Source organism: Vanacampus margaritifer, chromosome 2 (assembly GCF_051991255.1).
Source record: "Vanacampus margaritifer isolate UIUO_Vmar chromosome 2, RoL_Vmar_1.0, whole genome shotgun sequence".
Taxonomy (NCBI): Eukaryota; Metazoa; Chordata; class Actinopteri; order Syngnathiformes; family Syngnathidae; genus Vanacampus; species Vanacampus margaritifer.
This window is the reverse complement of record NC_135433.1, coordinates 42366829-42385580: the sequence shown is the minus strand read 5'-3', so window position 1 is coordinate 42385580 and position 18752 is coordinate 42366829. Positions and strand designations below refer to the sequence as shown.

At 40.7% G+C, this 18752-nt stretch overlaps 2 protein-coding genes and 2 long non-coding RNA genes across 10 annotated transcripts; 2 read left to right on the top strand and 2 right to left on the bottom strand.

Annotated features, from left to right (window-relative positions):
* Positions 1 to 221: 221 nt before the first annotated feature.
* LOC144044255 (phosphatidylinositol 3-kinase regulatory subunit gamma-like) lies at positions 222 to 5999 on the top strand. 2 transcript variants are annotated; one of them, XM_077558552.1, is made up of 10 exons: positions 222 to 552; positions 2365 to 2463; positions 2554 to 2652; positions 2748 to 2928; positions 3275 to 3391; positions 3481 to 3623; positions 3696 to 3872; positions 3969 to 4043; positions 4134 to 4304; positions 4400 to 5999. In XM_077558552.1, the coding sequence occupies exons 2-10, from the start codon at positions 2378 to 2380 to the stop codon at positions 4671 to 4673; spliced, it is 1323 nt and encodes a 440-aa protein (XP_077414678.1). In that variant the 5' UTR covers positions 222 to 552; positions 2365 to 2377; the 3' UTR covers positions 4674 to 5999. The 2 variants fall into 2 exon arrangements, with proteins under 2 accessions (XP_077414678.1, XP_077414676.1); XM_077558550.1 differs by having other exon boundaries at positions 2352 to 2463.
* A 216-nt stretch (positions 6000 to 6215) lies between these two features.
* LOC144042850 (uncharacterized) lies at positions 6216 to 7482 on the bottom strand. Its single transcript, XR_013290993.1, has 4 exons — positions 7370 to 7482; positions 7178 to 7293; positions 6851 to 6913; positions 6216 to 6366 (listed from the first exon to the last, which is right to left on the bottom strand). It is a non-coding gene; the product is annotated as an uncharacterized LOC144042850 (long non-coding RNA).
* A 1093-nt stretch (positions 7483 to 8575) lies between these two features.
* Positions 8576 to 12695, bottom strand: LOC144042892 (uncharacterized). Its single transcript, XR_013291007.1, has 2 exons — positions 11523 to 12695; positions 8576 to 9339 (listed from the first exon to the last, which is right to left on the bottom strand). It is a non-coding gene; the product is annotated as an uncharacterized LOC144042892 (long non-coding RNA).
* A 37-nt stretch (positions 12696 to 12732) lies between these two features.
* On the top strand, positions 12733 to 18680 carry ipp (intracisternal A particle-promoted polypeptide). 6 transcript variants are annotated; one of them, XM_077555942.1, is made up of 11 exons: positions 12733 to 12923; positions 13134 to 13168; positions 13260 to 13530; positions 13611 to 13822; positions 14396 to 14615; positions 14720 to 14872; positions 14976 to 15143; positions 15220 to 15357; positions 15470 to 15592; positions 15725 to 15945; positions 17663 to 18680. In XM_077555942.1, the coding sequence occupies exons 2-11, from the start codon at positions 13157 to 13159 to the stop codon at positions 17885 to 17887; spliced, it is 1743 nt and encodes a 580-aa protein (XP_077412068.1). In that variant the 5' UTR covers positions 12733 to 12923; positions 13134 to 13156; the 3' UTR covers positions 17888 to 18680. The 6 variants fall into 6 exon arrangements, with proteins under 6 accessions (XP_077412068.1, XP_077412069.1, XP_077412065.1 ...); XM_077555943.1 differs by having other exon boundaries at positions 13240 to 13530; XM_077555939.1 differs by having other exon boundaries at positions 13134 to 13530.
* The last annotated feature ends 72 nt before the right edge of the window (positions 18681 to 18752 follow it).

The window sequence follows — 18752 nt, the reverse complement described above, 5'->3', positions numbered from 1 at the left end:
AACGGTATAACAGTTCGAAAAATAAAATTACATTCAACATGTTGTTTCGGAAGTTTTCTGCTTGATTCTGATCGCCAAATACAAATATAACAACGAGTGTTGCGTCTGGTTGTGACGCCTGTTTGGAAAATAACCCCCCTACCGTCACAGCGAGTTGGACCCGTCCAAGATGATGTTAGAACTGCCCTTTAAAGTCTCTCGACTTCCTAGACGAAGTAAAGACGAGCTGAGTGCACTGTACTGTTACAAGGTACAGGTTGACAATCCCCATCTCTTTATAAAGTCCACGGGCAGAATCTATTTAGACTTTGGGATGCTTTATGAAGCCAGAGTTTTCGAGGGGGGTTTATTTTGGTCGAATCAATTTTTTAGGACGTGCAGGCTGATTTGAAGTAGCTGAAATTAGTCTCAGTTGCGAAGGAACAAAGGTGCATTTTTCTGCATTTCCCCCCCTTTGTGACAACGACAGGAAACTGGACTACTCTTGTGAAACGGGAATGATTTATCCTCCTGAAGGTTTATTCTACATCGAGATGGATCCAGTACCACCAGGTAACACTAACTACTGCAGCCATTGTCTGTCTTTAGGGGGGTTAAAATCGCCTGTCAGCTCCCGTTCACTTGGTGTTCAGTTTTAATGGCGTCGTGGGGTAATAATGTTCAGGTTGACATGTGCCAAATGTATGTACTTTTGTGGGGGGAAATGTTTCAATGGTCAAAGTCGTGGGCGCTGCGCCTCCTCGGTGCTATTGCCCAGGCATGCATAGCGCAATTCGCTTGCCAATTACGTAATACCTCAGCGGACCAGGCGCAGTGGTTCGGGTCTTTTCTTTTGTCCCAGCACGTATGACTAATTCACGACAAGCAACACCGTTGAGTCTCGCCGAACCCTCATATACCGTGCCAGGACCCAGTGGACACCCATGACAAGGCACGGGGAACATTTTGAAGGAAATGTGGCGAGTCAATGGACACCGCATGAAACGACCGCTTTGTTCTCCTCTGCAGCCAGCCGTGCTTAATTAGTGCTAGCTCGCAAAGTAGGCTAGAGGCGACCGGGCTAGACGATCCATCTCATGCCATCATTGGCGTGAACCATTTGCCCTTTATTTTGTCATTTCCCTCGTTATATTATACCGTACTCGATGTTTTATTTTTTGACAGCGTTAACTTGCAAAACTATAATTGTTGACGTGCAACTCAGAAAGCTGGAGAGCTAAACCCGACATTGGGCACGAATGCTAAGACTTTTTGACACGGCATCTAAAACCATCTATGACACGACTGTCCCTATAAGTGACGCCTACAAAAGAGTCCGTTTACAATGGAGCAAAACCAGGCTTTATCGTGATTAATTCATTTCTTTAGTCCAGGGTTAATGACTTGGCTCTGGCTGGTACGTGGCTTTTGGAATCCACACACAAATTTCTTGGCAGGCAACAGGAAAAAAAGGAAAGGTGTGCAGGTTTAATTTTGCTGGGGCCAGCAGCAGCAGCTTTTTTAGCCTGCCAAAAAAACTGCTGCTGCTGCACCTGACTTTTGTTTATTTTAAGGTCAGAAAAAAGAGAGCTGATGGTGGGTGAAAACCCACATTTTCTCCTCCTCATAGGCAGCTCTTGTCTTCTACCCAACTGCCCCATGAAAGGCACTTTTGTCCTGACGTGAAATATATCGCCCCTCACCTTCTCTTGATGCGGTTTGCCTTCCTTTTTCATCCTTAGGAAAACGCTTAGACTTTTGGCCAACTCAAATGTTCTTTTCCTTGAAGGCTGTTGGAAAACTTTTTTGCAAGACTGCAGTAATTACAGAAAGATGGGTCATGAAGTTCAAAATGTAATTTAGTTCTGACTTATCCTTTTATGCATAATTGGCCAATGAAATATTTAAAAGAGTGCTCAAACCTTAGTTGACTATTATGCGGTTTAGGCAAGACCTTGATGATGACATCATGCTGTAACAAACTTGTTCTAATCATCATCACATATTTTTAGATTAGTCTGGAATATTTCATTGGAGCACCAACAATTACGTTCATCAAGTATCGCAGTCAAAAAGACACAATGCAGGGCAACTTTCAAATAACATTCAAATTTGTGATAAGTCATAACACAAGCTCGTGCAACAACTACCCCTTGGGTGTCAGTCAGGATTTGTCATATGACATCTTTTGGAAACATGCCTGGACTTGTCCCTGACAAGCCACCAGGCAAGCCTGTGACCGACTTGCATGAGTAAGAGGTGTTGGGTGATCATAGTCTTTGAGAGATTTTAAATAAATGTTTTTAAAAAGATAGTGTTCTTTCTACGAATTGTCCTAATCAAGGACTTTCTCTCATTTCTGTGCCTAACAGCTCTCCCTCCTAGGTCAACAAAGCCAATGTCTTCCGCCATGAACAATAACTGCCTTTCGCCTCAGTCCAACTCTCTACAGGATGCTGAATGGTACTGGGGAGATGTAACCAGGTAAAACAACAGGAGCAGATTTAAACACATCAACTTCTATTGCTTTTAAATGTGTCGTCGTGTTTAATCTGTTAACTGATTTCTCCTCAGGGACGAGGTGAACGAGAAGCTTCGTGACACACCTGACGGCTCCTTCCTCGTACGCGACGCATCCACAAAGCTGCAGGGAGACTTTACGCTGACGTTAAGGTAATACGAGTTCAGAAAAATGACAGAAACGTGCATTGTGAAATGGTTTTGTGTCCTATTTGACACTAAATTATCCAACAAATTGTGGTTCACAGGAAAGATGGCCATAATAAACTGATCAAGATATACCACCACGATGGGAAGTACGGCTTCTCGGACCCACTCACATTCACGTCAGTGGTGGAGCTCATTTGGCACTATCAGCACCACCCATTAGTGGAGTACAACGCCACACTGGATCTGATGCTCACACATCCAGTGTCTCGAATCCAACAGGTTAGTTGAAAACTACTACTGTGACTTTAGATTAGCATTGGTCAGAAGTCTGCAAAAAACACGATTGGGAGGAATTTTTATCTACTTAGAAACTTTTACTATTGTATTTTTGTTTTACAATTACATTAAAGAAAAACAGTACTTGCTTTGTATTTTTTAATTACCGTTTTTATTACAACTCGCCTTTTTAACTTTTGCCTCTGACTGCGTAATTGTTTGGTTGCTGTGATATGTTTTGTAAATGCAATTACTACAAAGTAAATTCTGTTGCTGTGATATGTTTTGTAAATGCAATTACTACAAAGTAAATTCTAAATTTTATAAATTGGATTTGTTTTCACATCAGGCAAAGGAGAACAGTGTTGATGTCGCTGGAAAAAAGCTCAAAGAGGTCCATTGTGAGTATCAAGAGAAATCGAAGGAGTTTGATCGTCTTTATGAAGCCTTCACTAAGACGTCGCAGGTAATAACTAAAGTTGAAATGGCCGCTGGTATTCCTATGACTTTCCCTTGACCAGTGTCCTCTAAACTGATTAATTCTCTGATTATTAGGAGATCCAAATGAAACAAACGGCAATCGAGGCATTCAACGAGACAATGATGATCTTTGAGGAGCAGTGTCGTGAACAGGAGCGTTACGGAGAAGAATTTGAGAGGAACAATCAATCGGAGGGAGCCGAGAAAGATCTTGAGAGGTACTACGAGTTTTAATGCGCTTTGCATAATAATCCTGAAAAGTTATTCAGACTTTGACTTCTTTTCTTTAGCTTTCTGATCAACTATGAAAAGCTGAAGTGCCGTCTCAGCGATATCTATGACAGCAAGATCCATCTGGAAGAAGACTTGCGAAGCCAGGTAGAAGACTACAGAGAGACAGACAGAAAGATAAACAGTTTGCGGCCAGACCTAATCCAGTTGCGCAACATCAGAGATCAGTATCTCAAGTGAGTATATTGAGGTAGAAGATTGTTGTCATAACTTCTTGCAATCCTATCAAACAAATGGATAATGTTGAACTTTTATTGGTTTTCGACTTGCAGCTGGCTCAATCACAAAGGTGTACGGCAGAAACGCATAAACGACTGGCTCGGGATACTAAAAGACAGCCTTGACGAGTACGTATGAACCCAAAGTGTCATTAGAAACAAGAACAATCTGTCCAATTGGGTGCAGATGAATAAAAAGTGAACTTTTTGTTTTCGCAGTACATACGTGTTGAAAGGAGACGAGAACAATTTACCACATCAGGACGAGTCAAGTTGGTTTGTCGGCGAATTGAGCAGGACGCAGGCCGAAGAGATGCTTCAAGGGAAAGATCCCGGAACATTCCTAATCCGCGAGAGCAGCAAGCAAGGCTGCTACGCCTGCTCTGTCGTGTGAGTTTCTCAAGCAATAACTGGACAATGACGCAACTCTTGATTATCCGCGTGGCACTTATTGATGTCTGACTTGGTTTTTTTTTCAATTTCAGAGTGAACGAAGAAGTGAAGCACTGCATGATCTACAGCACGCCACATGGTTACGGCTTTGCTGAGCCCTACGACGTCCACTGCTCACTGAAAGAACTTGTCCTGCACTACCGCTTGCACTCCTTAGTGCAGCACAACGACGCCCTGGATGTTAGGCTGTCCCATCCAGTCCACGCCAAAGCGACCGCATTGCCTTCGCAACACGCAGAGGAGCACAAACTCTTACAGACTCCCAAACAGACAGTGAGGCTCCCGCCGGCCGCTCCAGAAATGTAAACCAACTGAGATTATATAAAGGACATGTTTACTGTATCCTGCGAGAACGACTGCATCGAGGTGCATTGTTGAAATGTTGCACTAAAGTGATTCCATCAGTTTTTGTGAACGCAATTTCACAGATCGAAGTGGGACCGGAACTTGAATGTCAGCTTCTATTATTTTAGTTTTCAAGAGACTGTTAAATATTTCCGAAAAGAAATTGTACTTCATATGTTGTTGTTTGTTCGTTGGACGTTATTTGGTGGCGATGTTGACAACCGCTAAATTGCTCCTAGACAGCAGATGCCGCATCTTTGTGCGACCTCTGCAATCTGAGCTGCCGTTGCCAGTGATTTTGGCTATAAAAAAAAAAAAAAAAAAAAAAACTGAATCGGCTATGAAAAGTGATCAATAGGTTACATAAACATATTAGACTATTACTACTACTTGTGCGAAGAAAATGGTGCTGTACACAGGCTGTTTCTGTCATCATGGTTTGGTGGACCAAACCTATTTCTGGGTAAATACCACTTGTGAATATGTGAAAAATTGTGGTGCATCTTGACAATTTGCCCCGTTCATACAGTGGATATTATGTAGCATTAACATCTGTAGAAAACTATTATAAAAGCATACTCAATGTTATACCCATTGACCAAAGCACTTGATAGAGCAAAAATACATGCCTGTTTGTGTTTTGCCCAATCAATGCATTTGGGCAAACCTAGGGCAATTATCTACACCTGCTGATGTGCTGATGAAAACATAATCTGAAGTACTGTACGTTATATTCTGTTACTCGAAGAAGTATAAGCTTTTTGTATTCTATATTTTTTCTACAAACATGCCACAAGATGAAAGCTTGAAGAAAGTGCAATCCAACAGTATTTCTATTGTTGCAGTGTGTGACGGTGGTGTGAAGGTTAAGCTGTTATGAATGGTTGACATGCGCCACAAAAAAAATGCACTCTTTGGTGGTGTCGGTAAGATATGGCCTCCGATGTTCATTTAAACAGTAAGAGGTCCGGAAGTATCCTGCCTCCATTACTTGAATTGTGGCATTGCTAGAGCTATGAATGTGTTTCATGACATGCAGCCTACATAACTAATGGCGCAAGGAATCTGTTTAACTTGGCACATTTTTTTCTCTCCAAGTTTGTGAACAACAGAAACTCTGTACTACAAAATTAAAATGTATTTCTGAGGTTCTTACATTGGGTGAGCCTCATATAGTAAAAACTCCAGATGAGGATGGAGGAAATGCCTTGGGTGAAGCTGAGCAATGTGAGATCCTGATGTTTTCTTGCTGAAAGACAATAAACTGATGAGGGTTTTGTCATCTTACGCCATTTTGTGCAGTTTTTTTTCTTCATAGTCCATTTGACATTGACGGCATGCTTGACTGGATTGCATTATGTTACAATATTTGCAATCAAAATTGAAACATTGTATTAGGTCATCTAGCATTTAGGTGGCTCTCAACCATAATTTCATGGTTGAGAGCAAAATTTTGAACTTTAGGTCAATAATTTGTGAAAAATAACAGATCCACATGAGGACTAATCAATAATATCAATTCATATAACTTAATTGATCACATTTGGAGATGGGAGGTTTCGACCCAACGGCAGCTATTTGTAGTTTATGTAACCATTGTATTCCAATGATTTTTGCCCTGGGTTCATCAGAGATAGAGGTGGAGGAGGACGTACTGTGGACAGATGGAAGAGAAAGGAAGTGACAAAGACAATAGCAGGATGTGCTGTGGAACTTGTTGCCCGGCCCGGTATATCCGTATTATCTCACTCCAAGAAAATCTGGATCATTGTGAACATGGAATAATTTCATTGCAGGATAGAAGAAAATATAATGTGAATGAAACATAGTTTGCAAACATAATGTAATGAGGGGCCTCAATTTCATTCACTGAAGTTTCTTCACACATCATTGCAATGTAAAGCATACAGAAAATATCTTCTAAAATAAGCCCAAGTGCTATCAGTTCAGAAGCACTTGTACAAAACACCGATATATAGAGACCACTGATTAGGGCTATGTCCCCAGTTGACACCACTGTGACCAAGAACAACATGTGGCCTCTTTCAGCCTTCACATAAGGTTCACATTAGGCAGGGATTATTAAGGTGAAGAGGGCAGGGATGTACTCGAGGAGGCCATGGATTATTCACCCCTACCTGTGTCAGCACATAGATGGTGGAAAGGTCCCATGACAAGGACCATTTGGATGGCCCCCTTCTCTGTAAATGAGAAAGTGGAGACTGTGTGTTTTTTTAAATTCATGTAACGAATCATGCGAATTGAATACTTTAATGTAAGTTACATTGGTCCCTTGAACATTTCCTCCAACCAGAAATATTCCCCCAAATCTAGCTACTTCCGAGAGCAACTTGCAGCAGTTAAACTAACACAACTACTCTCTATTTCTACCCCAAGCTCCCTCCCTCAAGAAGTAAAAACCCAGCCCCCACGCCCTTTTCCTCTCAAAAATAATATACACATACTCCTCCTGCATTTCCGTCGTCGTTCATTTTCATTCCTATTTTCATTTGTCAGCACACGCACATGAACTCGCCCTAGTCTCCCGTGCTCTGAAGTTCTCCATTTAAACAAGTCCGAACTGAGGGAGCAGTTGGGTGAATTAGTTTTGTTGTCACACTTTAAATGTTGAGTGGAGCGGGCATTAAATGACTTACAGGCTTTCAGGAAAATAGGTTTAGGAATTCAGCGCGGCCACGTCCAATCATGTCACTCCTCCTCTGTCTCCGTCCGATTCCTCCGCGTTCGGGCCAGAATCTCAGCCAATGGGTAGCCGAGAACGTGAAGCGTGTCATCCAATCCGGAGCCAGTTGCTATGTTGAAAGAAGGATCGATAGTGGGATTTTTTTTTTTACCTTCCCCTTTTTTTATTAGCTCACGATATAGCTAGCTCATAGGCTGAGGACGAGAGTCCTTGTTGCTTACCTTTCCAAGCAAATAGTAAACTAAAGAATTCGACATACACGCTTCACATTTACGATGAATCTACTCGTACTGTACACTTAACACTGTTCTGTTAAGCAGTAGTTTGCATAAAACCATGTTGAGGGCAAACGGCATCCTAGGCAGAGGTGATTTTTATTATTATTATGATTTAATAATAACAAGTGCTCTTCTTTTTAGTTATATTATGCAGGTTTGCAAATTATTTAAAATATAGATTTTTTTTAATTGGATGGATGAAACTGTATTTTATAAAGAAAGTGCTCAAAAGACTTAGAATGTTACTATAATCGGTTTTATATCAAATTTTATGCCGATAGGCAAATTCTAATTAAACTATTTGTTTTTTTATTTGGTCATAATGATTGGTCATATTTGGTCCAAAGAGGTTAAAGCAGGTTATCAACATTTATTAAACATTGCTAGTTATTGGTTAGGTTACTGGTCAATTTGAAGGGCTTCAAGTTTGATACAGACGTTAATTTTTTAAAAATTTATATTCATCAACTGTAAGACACCAATCATGTTCATGCCCCCCCGCAAAGAAAGAACTATCGACAATAATTTAACAAGGCAGGAAAAAGATAAATATCAATAACATGCAACACTTTATTTGGTAAATGGTACTTCATTTATAGGCCTATAGCGCTTTTCCACCTTACAAGGCCCTCAAAGCGCTTTATATTCGACTACTCATTCACCTACTGAGTGATGATGCAGCATCAGGAGCAACTGTTGCCCGTTACTGAATAGCTTTTTTTTTTAGTTTTAGAAAAGACCAGCGGGTTACTTCTGGGATCCTTGGGGTCTTCCATGCAGGCACCATTTTGGTGACCCTTGCCTAAAGTATGCTTTATGATGCGGCAAAAATACTCAATAAACTAAAAAAGAAAAGAAAAAAATACTGGTAAAAGAAGATGTACAAATTGGACCCATTTATTTAAGTCAAAATTAAATACAGACAATGACGCTGTATGTACGTCAGTACAAAGGTAAACAATGATTTGGTTTTGTCTATTAAATACAATACTTGACAGCACAGGGGAGAGTGTTTAGCACATCCGCTTCACATTTCTGAGATTCCTCTCATATTCCAAAAAACATGCTTCTTAGGTTAAAAGTAAAAAGTTGTCAGGAAAATTAATAATAAAATACATGTACCTGAAAAATCTACTTAAGTACAGTAACATAGCATTTGCACTAAATAAAAGCAAAGATAAAAGCTGTATATGTTTTGAACCATCGTGTTTGGATAAGAGCTTCGCGTCACACTGATTAAGGTTGACACTAAATCAGCTACAAGAGACTAATTTAGCACTGCCAATTCATTCAATGTAAATCTGCTCATTATTTGATGTTTGCCCACCAAGCTTATCTGTTGCCAATACTGTTCATTCCAACTTTCTAGTAGGCTAAATATCAGCATCACTGTGTGACAAGTTAAAGCCACATGAGCGAAAGTCCATACAAAACACAGCGTGAAAAAGAATACACAAGGACAGGCTTGTCTGGAACAAAAAAAAAAAAAATCCACAATTCAATGGGTGCACTAGGCCCCGTGGTTTTCTCAGAATCCCAGTTCTTCATTTACCAAGACGTTTTGGGCAATTCTATGCTTCCAAAATTGCGGGCAGAGTTTGTGGAAGTTCCCTGTCCTTTCCAGTATGAGTATGTGCTAACTCCACTGTAATAAAAACAAGGTACAGAAAGGCATGGTTACATCACTTTGGTTTGGGAGAACTCGTCACAGAGCCCAGAAACTGTGTGCCAGGCCCTCTTGTCCATCCTCAGTGACCTTCGACCTTTTGGGTGAATAGACAAAAATTCCCACACACTACATAATTGTCCTCTGAGTTGAAGCTATTACAGCTGTATAGAAGGGATGAAGTTTATTTTTTCCCAAATCGTACTCCCTAAATGTATCTATATTGTCAATACACGATAATACATGTACAAATTTCAATTTTAATCAACTTTTTTTAAAGACTTCACATATACATATATGTATATATATAGACTACACATATAACTTTCTATAATTGATTTTAGTGCACACAAATGGAAGTTTAAAGCATGCAACAATGAGTCAACCAATCTCTTTGTTAAAGTTCAGCTTTTAAATTGATTAGAAAAAAGGGATCAAGTGCCCATGGTCCAGTGTCACAGGACTGTCCTTTGGAAGTACGCTTGTTCATTCCTTTGCATGGTGAACTATTTTGTAATTAGGTAATTAGTCCTTTAAACACAGTCTATGAGCCTAATTAAAGAACTAAAACCTCACAGCATGTAATTATTTTTCAACAAACTTTAATCTATGATCTATTCCCATAAAACTAAATCTCATGATGTTTTCATTTCTGGTGGCGACAAACCAGAGCACAGGGATCCAACGGAAAGCCAGACACATTGCATTTTCATATTTGTTTTTTGTAAAGAATGATAATTATGGTGACCACTTTCCATAGAATGGACCTCACACAATTTATTTTTTTCCTCTTTAACCTCATGAGATTCTGCAAGAAAGTCTTTCTTTTCCCCATCATCACGTTAGCGATCACATGGTGATTGTTTGACAGGAAGATAAGTGGAAAAAACGATCACATCCATGACAAACAAAAAAAGAAAAGTTGCAAAGTAAAACATGGGGGAATTCTGTAATCTAAAAAATATATATTTTTTTAATTTAAATATTTGGTTAGATGAACCACATTCACAAACACACTTTTTTGTTACATCAAAATGTGTGTTTGTCTCCCCAAAACAATTAGAAAAACCTATATCATTGAGAAAAGATAAACAACACAAATAATAAAAGTCACTGGTAATGTCAGAATTATTTACCATGCGTATTCCTTGGCCATAATATGTTGCATGTCTTGTTGATTGAATGAAAGCCTTGTGGCACATTACATAGAAACAACTCTTGAATTGCAAAACCGCACTAATCACCTCCCAACTGCTAAAAATAATATGATTAAAATATCCAGCATCACAGCCTTGTTTATGTTCATTCATACTCAATGGAGGCTGATGTTATCTTTCAACATTGTCTGATCAGCACTGAAACCAAAAGGACATTCAGACCAACCCCTCAAGTCCATATAGTTTAATTATGACAGTGAAATTAATTAAAATAAAGTATATTACTTCCTGTAATGGGGACAGTTGCTAACCAACCCTAAAATATTTTTATAATAATCATAAACCTGACTTTGATAACTGATATATCATAATTACATTTTTAAAATTTACATTTGACTCTCTGACTGGGAGCATGACATCTCTTCAGTTTCTATGCCCCCATGGGATGAATAAACGTTTGTGAATCTGAATAGTGCCTGTCCTTATTAGAGCCATGGGTGAACTGGAGCCTATACCAGCTGACTTTGGGCAAAAGGCAGGTTTCACCCTAGACTGGCCACTAGCTGATTGCAGGACACATAGTGCCTTGCAAAAGTATTAGGAATCCCTTGAACTTTTTGACATTTTTCCAAATAAAGATATATAATTGGATTTTTTTTTTTTTTGGGGGGGTGGGGGGTGAAGAATCCACACTATGTATACAATACAGTATTTTATTTAGCTTTTTTTTTTTTTTTTTTTACAAATAAAAAACAGAAAAGTAGGACACGCAAAATTACCCACCCCCTTTTCTCTCAGTGCAGCCAAGAGACTCCACACAATTGGGGAAAATATACTCCACACTGAAAGGCCACGGATTGGATTTAAATATATGAAAATTTGGTTCTGTGATTGAAGTGCTCAAATGCATGAGTCTCAAAAAACAAAGGGCATTAACAATAACCGCCATTCATTTTGTGTACCTTTTGAGCGCTGTTTGACATTTCTAATTTTTTCAATACTCACCACACATGTCATACAGGCTTCCTGTGAAACAACACGAGCGATGCAGGGCCACACAAAGGACCCAATCTGGCGTGTTTGTCAAATCAAGTTCAATACACGATGCCCTATGATTGGCTGGTGACCAATCCAGGGTGTCAGATAGCTCCAGCTCACCCACAACTGTAATGAAGATAAGATAACTGTTATTAAAAATAATAATATATTTTTTTAAATGGATGGATGTGTGTTTTGTGACTCTCATTGTGAAACAGGTGAAAATAATTAAAAATAAACATATAGAAGTGACAAATAATCCTCAGTATATATAATTAAAACAGATATCATAGTGTCTACCACAAGGTACAAGGGAAATTCTAAAACAAAAACCTGTTTATCATTATTTAGCATACAGTAACACTTAACAAGTAGGCATTCTTTGCAACTAATGCAGACTAGAAGCCTGTGGAAGTGGTTAGGTCTGCAGAAGAAGAGCTAATTATAGTTGAATGGAATGCCAGAAATGTCCACAATAAACACTGAGGTAAAAATGTTACAACATAAAACATAAGGACGGTTTCTTTTGGGGTGTTGTCAAGGATTCTACTTCTCACACTTTCCAACATTTATTGTTAAATTCTTACACTTTTGTTTACGCGCAACACTGCCACCTGGCGTTGCATTTTATACTGGTCAATCGAGTGCGAAAGTACAACTGAAAAAAGAACATGATAATTAACAGCTATGCGGGGGGTGTTACTAAAAAAACATCATTAAGATTTTACACAATGGACAAATACCGTAATTATGGCACTCTAGCTCTAGTGATTGGGACCAATCACAGAGCAACATTGTGTTTGGGGGTGAGATCGATCAAACAGATTCCCTAGGTGGTGTAAAGTTTTTTCCGAGGGAAAAGGCTTGGAACGGCATCAGGTTCCAGGCGTCTGACTTGACTTAGCTCCAGCCTCCAACAGAAATCCTTGCAGGTGAAATGCTAGTGTAGACCGTGCTGCCCAGTACCGTCACTTGCCTTTAAATGTGGTCCTTCCTCCCGCCGAATCGCTCAAATACTTTTCTGTTTTACTTACGTGTCGCAGGGAAATAAATGAAAAGAAAGGTAAGGCTGCTTTAATGAAGTTTATCAGTATGATACAGTGGCTTTTATTTTTCGCCTACACCGTTCTCTGTGAACAACACCGGAAGTCACAAAACGCAATGAATACGTGTTTCCGGCCACAAAATGCGGAAGTGTGAAAAGGGTCGACACAAAATGTTTTTGGCTTGACTCCGTGGCCATAAATGCGAACTCCAGGAGCGTAATCTCGTATCTCCGTAGAGACGGCTTCCCCGGAGGCGCCGCGAATGTCTGTCGAATATCCAACCTAAAACTAACTTCACCTCGGTTGCTAACAGCTGTAGCAAGTAGGTTATTATTTATCATGTAGCGATTGCAAAGAAACGCCAAGTCGCCCTATTCTACTTTTTCATTATTTTTCGACGTTAAAGTATCGCGGGAAAATTTACTAAATGTTTGTTGCGTATTAGCTCAACCATTTCGGGCGTCCGTTTTGTCTGATACACGGATGTGTACATTTGTGTTCAAGACTTCTTCCGTGTCTTGTTTTGTGTTAGGTAAAAGCAAACGTTTGGGAATAATGGCCCACATGGTAAGCTATCTCAGCTGTCATGTTGTCCTCCACCAAATGTGTGTCAACATCCATTTGTGATGGTGATGCAGCTACTGTCATGGCAACCCAGGCTTCTGAGCAGGCTCTGTTGGGCTCAGACCGCTACGCAAGGCTCATCCTGGCCCAGTTGAACAAAATGAGGCTCCGCACAGACTTCTGTGATGTGCGGCTGAGGGTCGGCGGCAGAGTCTTCAAAGTTCACCGACTGGTGCTCGCTGCTAGCAGCCCATACTTTTCAGCACTCTTCTCTGGAGGGATGAGCGAGGTAGATAAAGAAGAAGTGGAGATTCTGGGAGTAGATACCGAAGTGTTTGAGGTTTTGCTGGAATTTGTTTATACAGGTATTCTTTGAATTTGAAAGACACAGCCAAAACTCTCCAGCAGTTTATTTATTGAAAATGTGCTGCCTTTTTTTTTAAAGGCACGATCAATGTGACTGTGGAGAATGTTCAAGAACTGATGTTGGCAGCAGATATGCTGCAGTTGAATGAGGTGGTCTCCATCTGTGGTGAGTTTCTCAAGGGCCACATGGATCCATCCAATTGTGTGGGCATCTTTCAGTTCCTGGAGCAGATTGCCTGCATGGAATTGCTGGAGTTTTCCGAGAATTATATCCATGTTCACTTCCTGGAGGTATGAAACACTTGATAATTTTGGTTTATTTTCCCTCTGAGTGTTACTGTTATTGTTCATCCTGTTATGTGTAGCATGAATCAGCCATCCATTTTCTATACCTCTTAAACCAGCGGTGGGCGAACTCTGTCCGCGAGGGCCAGAATCCTGCAGGTTTTGGAGATATCCCTCTTCCACCACAAGCTGATTCCAATCAACAGGATAGTTATCGGGCTTATGCAGAGCTTGCTGATGAGCTGATTATTTACCAGCTATGTTAGAGAAGGGAAACGTCCAAAACCTGCAGGACTCCGGCCCTCGAGGACCGCGTGTGCCCACCACTGACTTAACCTTATTAATCAGGGTGAACTGAAGCCTACCCCAGCTGACTTTGGGCGAGAGGCATTTAGACAAACAACCATTCACTCATAGTCACACCTGTACAATTTAGACACTTAAACACAACATGAGGTTGTTTTTTTCAAGAGGTTCAGCAAAAAATGTATTCTTCATAACTGTTTTATTTACAAAGACTGTTTTTACCCTTAATTATCCTCTTCATTTAATTAGTCTCCATCATTTCCCTCCCTATAGTCTTGTGTTGGTGATGAGTTCAGGGGGCTCTCAAAGGATCAGATTGTAAAGCTTCTAAGAAGTGAAGAGCTGAGAATTGAGGATGAGTACCAGGTGTTCACTGCGGCCATGGAATGGGTTCTGCAAGATGTGGCTAAGAGAAAAAAATACGTGGTTGAGGTGTTGGAACCCGTGCGCTTCCCTTTACTTTCGCCACAGAGACTTTTTAAGTACATAGAGGGTGAGGAGACTTTTAACATTTACTCACACTTCTTTTCACTTCCTCTTTTGAGTTTTAAATTGATTATTCCTGATTTAAAGTTTAAGTTGCTCATTTTAATCAAGGCATGACTGACTTCAGCCTGAGGGTGGCACTGCAGACCCTTTTGAAGGAGTACATTGAGGTGGCAAAGTCTCCAAAAGACAAGATGCACAGCCAACTACACCAAGTTAAGATGAGACCGAGAAGAAAAGCCAGGAAATACGTTTATGCCATAGGTACGGTTTTAAAGTCGTACTTTAGTCTCATGCACTGAATTCTGTGAGGTGCTTTTTAGCGTCGTTGTGTGAAGAAATAATGTTTGTTTATTTTTTGGGGCAGGAGGCTACACTCGTTTACAGGGTGGTCGGTGGAGTGACAGCAGGGCGTTAAGTTGCGTGGAGCGCTTCGACACTTTCAACCAGTACTGGACCACGGTGTCATCCCTGCATCAGGCTCGCAGTGGGTTGGGGGTAGCAGTGCTCGAGGGCATGATTTACGTGGTGGGAGGTGAGGAAGCTGAGACCATAAATGTCACATAATCGGCGTGATAATAAGCCTTAATCAAAATGTTTGTCTTCACCAGGAGAAAAAGATTCAATGATTTTTGACTGCACAGAGAGATACGACCCAGTGACCAAACAGTGGGCTGCTGTGGCTTCTCTGAATTTCCCTCGCTGTGGAGTTGGCGTCTGCCCTTGCCATGGAGCGCTTTATGCGCTTGGTAAATATCATTACAGTAATGTTGGCAGAGTATAAAATGAATTTACCCTTGAGGTATTGTAACCAGTGTAATAAATTACTGAAATACTAATTTACACTGATTTCCTATATAGGTGGATGGATTGGCTCCGAGATCGGGAGCACAATGGAACGTTACGACCCAGAGGAAAACAAATGGGAGGTCATCGGCGACATGGCGGTTCCCCGCTATTATTTTGGTTGCTGCGAGCTACAAGGTGTGTTACTGTCTCTTTGCTCATGCAAACTTGAGGTGCAACCTGAAGGCCACAACGGCAATTGACACGTTAAGACTAGATTTGTCTCGTCTTTGAACATTTCTCCACTGAAGTCATTGTTTCTTTTTCCAGGTTTTATTTACGTGATTGGGGGAATCAGCGATGAAGGCACCGAGCTGTGCTCAGCAGAGGTCTACGATCCCATCAGCCGTCGCTGGAGCGCCTTGCCTGTTATGCTTACGCATCGAGCGTATGTGGGAGTGGCCTGCCTCAACAACTGTATTTATGCAGTGGGTGGTCGGAATGAGGCTTTGGGTGCTTTGGAGACTGTGGAAAAATACTGTCCTGAACAGGTAACTTTGTGACAACCCTGAATTCGACTTTATTCTTAGGCAAAATATGCTTGCTATACCCCCCCCCCCCCAAAAAAAAAAAAAAAGTTGAATTGAGGCAACTGGACTTTTCTTGTTGAAGAAATTTGACTTCAGTTCTAAATTTTAGTTGTGGGGTTTCTGTGTTTATGCCCTGGACAAAATCCTGAATGTAAACTCAGCAGTCTTGTTTATGCAGTGAGGAGTGCAATGGCCTCTACTTATGAGAAACCAAACATCCATTCCGTTCATTTGCATCTCAGGAAGAAGGGACATTTCTTTAAGGTCAACGGCGTGAACATTTCGAATAGGGAGGACTGCTGGTTTGGAAGAGGTAAAAAAATAAATAAAATAAAAGGCCATCCATAGTGAAAATGCGCCAAACGAACATGCAGTTTATGTCTGTCAAGACACTCTGCTGGCTGTCAAAAGATTGTTGGCTACTTTTATTAATTCTAGAAACATTTCGATTTCTTTATCTCCCCCCCAAAAATACAGTACCACACTTTATTGTCCGCTGCCATTTTATTAATATGTACATTTGTCGTAATAACTGTTCAAAACGCAGTCCTGTCATCCGTTTATTCACAAAAGCTGTTTCCAAAGCCATTCATTTTCTTTTATTTTTGATACCCTGAAAAAACACCCCCTTCAAGCGTAACAATGTATTGCGAATTTTAGACTTTTTTTTTTTTTTTTTTTTTCCAATTCAGCATTTCCAATCCACAGGTTTATTTTCGCAATTTTTGAAAATTTGAATATAAATAGGTGGATGGAAACCCACCTTATGTCAACTTAGGCCCCGTCCACACGAAAGCCAGTTTCAATGTATCCTCACAAGTTTCTTACCGTTTAGGCCGTTCGTCCAAACGATGGCGCGGTATCTGAGCTTGAAACCTTTTGAAACCGGGCTCCAGAGTGAAAAGATTTCAAAACGCGCCCCGTACGCGTCCGTCTGGACACCATATGCAGGATACTCCTCCAGTGATGACGTCATGGTCGCAGCTCGATGACATATGCGCCAATTCTCGCGCGAACCGTCAGTCTGTCAACAACAATGGCGGATAGCCGTGTCGTAGTCGTTTTGCGCAGCCTCCTTAGCTTGCTTATGCAGCAAAGTATTTAGCTTCTTTATTCCCACGTTCAACAAGCAGTGTTGTACTTGAATCACCCGCCATTGTCACTTCTTCTGTGTTCATCTTTTTCTATGTTGTTTTGATACATGCAAAGCCATGTTTGTTCTGTAGATTGCAATAAAGTTAAAAAAAAAAAAGTGTTCTTCTTCTTCGCTGATTCTTTTCTACGCTTTCCGTTAACTCCCTGTGACTGTGCTACAGCGCCACTCCAGACTTGGCATATGCATTACAGCCATTAAATGTCCTCAGCGTCTTCTTTTGGACACACGCAAGTCTTGAAATGCTTCTGTGTGTATGAGATTTGTTTGAGGAACGAAGCCGGCTTTGCTTCCGTCTGGACGGGGCAACAAAAACACCCTCCAGGGCATAAATAGGGAGACTCCACAAGAAATTTACAACTAAAGAAGAAGCCTTTTGAAACGTTTTCAACAAACAAAAATGTCCAGTTGCCTTCATTCAAACTTTGCGGATTACCGTGACATGTGTGACTAAAACAGACAAAATACACCATTTGGGACATTGATGAATAGTTCACACCTGTCTGTGTGGGTGTCTCTTTCCAGGAGAAGTGGTTAGAAGTGGCCCCGATGTCCACAGCGCGTGCAGGGGCGTCAGTGTCGGCAGTGAACGGGTTGTTGTACGCTGTCGGTGGAAGGGCCGCCAGCAGAACCTTCTCAGCCCCCGTGACGATCGACTCTGTGGAGATTTACGACCCCCACCTGGACACCTGGACCGAAGTTGGCAACATGATCGCCAGTCGCTGTGATGGCGGCTTGGCAGTGCTCTGATCACCTTTGCTGGAGTTTTCCACTTGACTGTTTATGAACCCACATCAAAGGAAAAGTTGCAGGTTAAGATCACACCTGTTCCACATCTCTGCATATAATTTATTTATACGTGGAATTGGTGTTATTTCCAGTTGATGTGATGGAAAAGTGCCCTGACTGTTTCTGCCCAAATCATGTTATCAATCCCACCCATTGGTTTTAAATTGTACAACTGACCACGTTTAATCTTCTCTTTTGTTTGTTTTTTGGATAACTAGTTCTTTTTTTCATGTAATTTGAAAGGCTTTTGTCCAGAGGACAGTGCATTGTTTTTGGATCAGTTATGAAACCACTTTTTCTTTATCTTTCTTTCACTTTCTTCAAATATGTCAAACAGTGTGTGTGGTGCTACTTGAAAGTTTTATCAAAGCATTTTAGTCTCATCTATAAAAGAGAACTTGTGGTCTTTGTGATACCTGGAAAAAAAACTTTAACTGAGGTTGCAAAGCATGTGCTGTTACTACTAAATTATTTTCGTGATGAATAGAAGTGTTTTGTTTTGGCGGAAATGTCATTACTCATCCAGTGTTTTTTCCCCAGTTTGGGTTAAACTGATAGAGAAAGACCTGAAAAATGTCCGTGTTTCTTTCCACTATGTCTGCCCCTTATCAACCCTAATACAAGTGATGGTAATGGCTAAAGATTCAACACTATGTTAGGTTTGCATTCAAGTGACCTGTAATGTTTCAGAGGATGGAATTCTGAAAATTGACAACAAAATGCATACGGTATAAAACAAACACTTAAAGCTGTGTTCAAGCTTCATCATCATGTTCATCTCTTCAAACATTCTGATACATCTTGTAATTCGGGAAATGTGTCCTGA

Bases quoted from the DNA above. Each gene is read 5' to 3' on its own strand.
- LOC144044255 (XM_077558550.1), top strand. From the start codon at position 498: ATGATTTATCCTCCTGAAGGTTTATTCTACATCGAGATGGATCCAGTA. The intron at 553-2,351 runs GTAACACTAACT...TGTGCCTAACAG, and splicing joins GATGGATCCAGTACCACCAG to CTCTCCCTCCTAGGTCAACA. The intron at 3,873-3,968 runs GTGAGTATATTG...TTCGACTTGCAG, and splicing joins ATCAGAGATCAGTATCTCAA to CTGGCTCAATCACAAAGGTG.
- ipp (XM_077555937.1), top strand. From the start codon at position 13,085: ATGTGTACATTTGTGTTCAAGACTTCTTCCGTGTCTTGTTTTGTGTTA. The intron at 14,873-14,975 runs GTACGGTTTTAA...TTTTTGGGGCAG, and splicing joins GAAATACGTTTATGCCATAG to GAGGCTACACTCGTTTACAG. The intron at 15,946-17,662 runs GTAACTTTGTGA...GTCTCTTTCCAG, and splicing joins AAAAATACTGTCCTGAACAG to GAGAAGTGGTTAGAAGTGGC.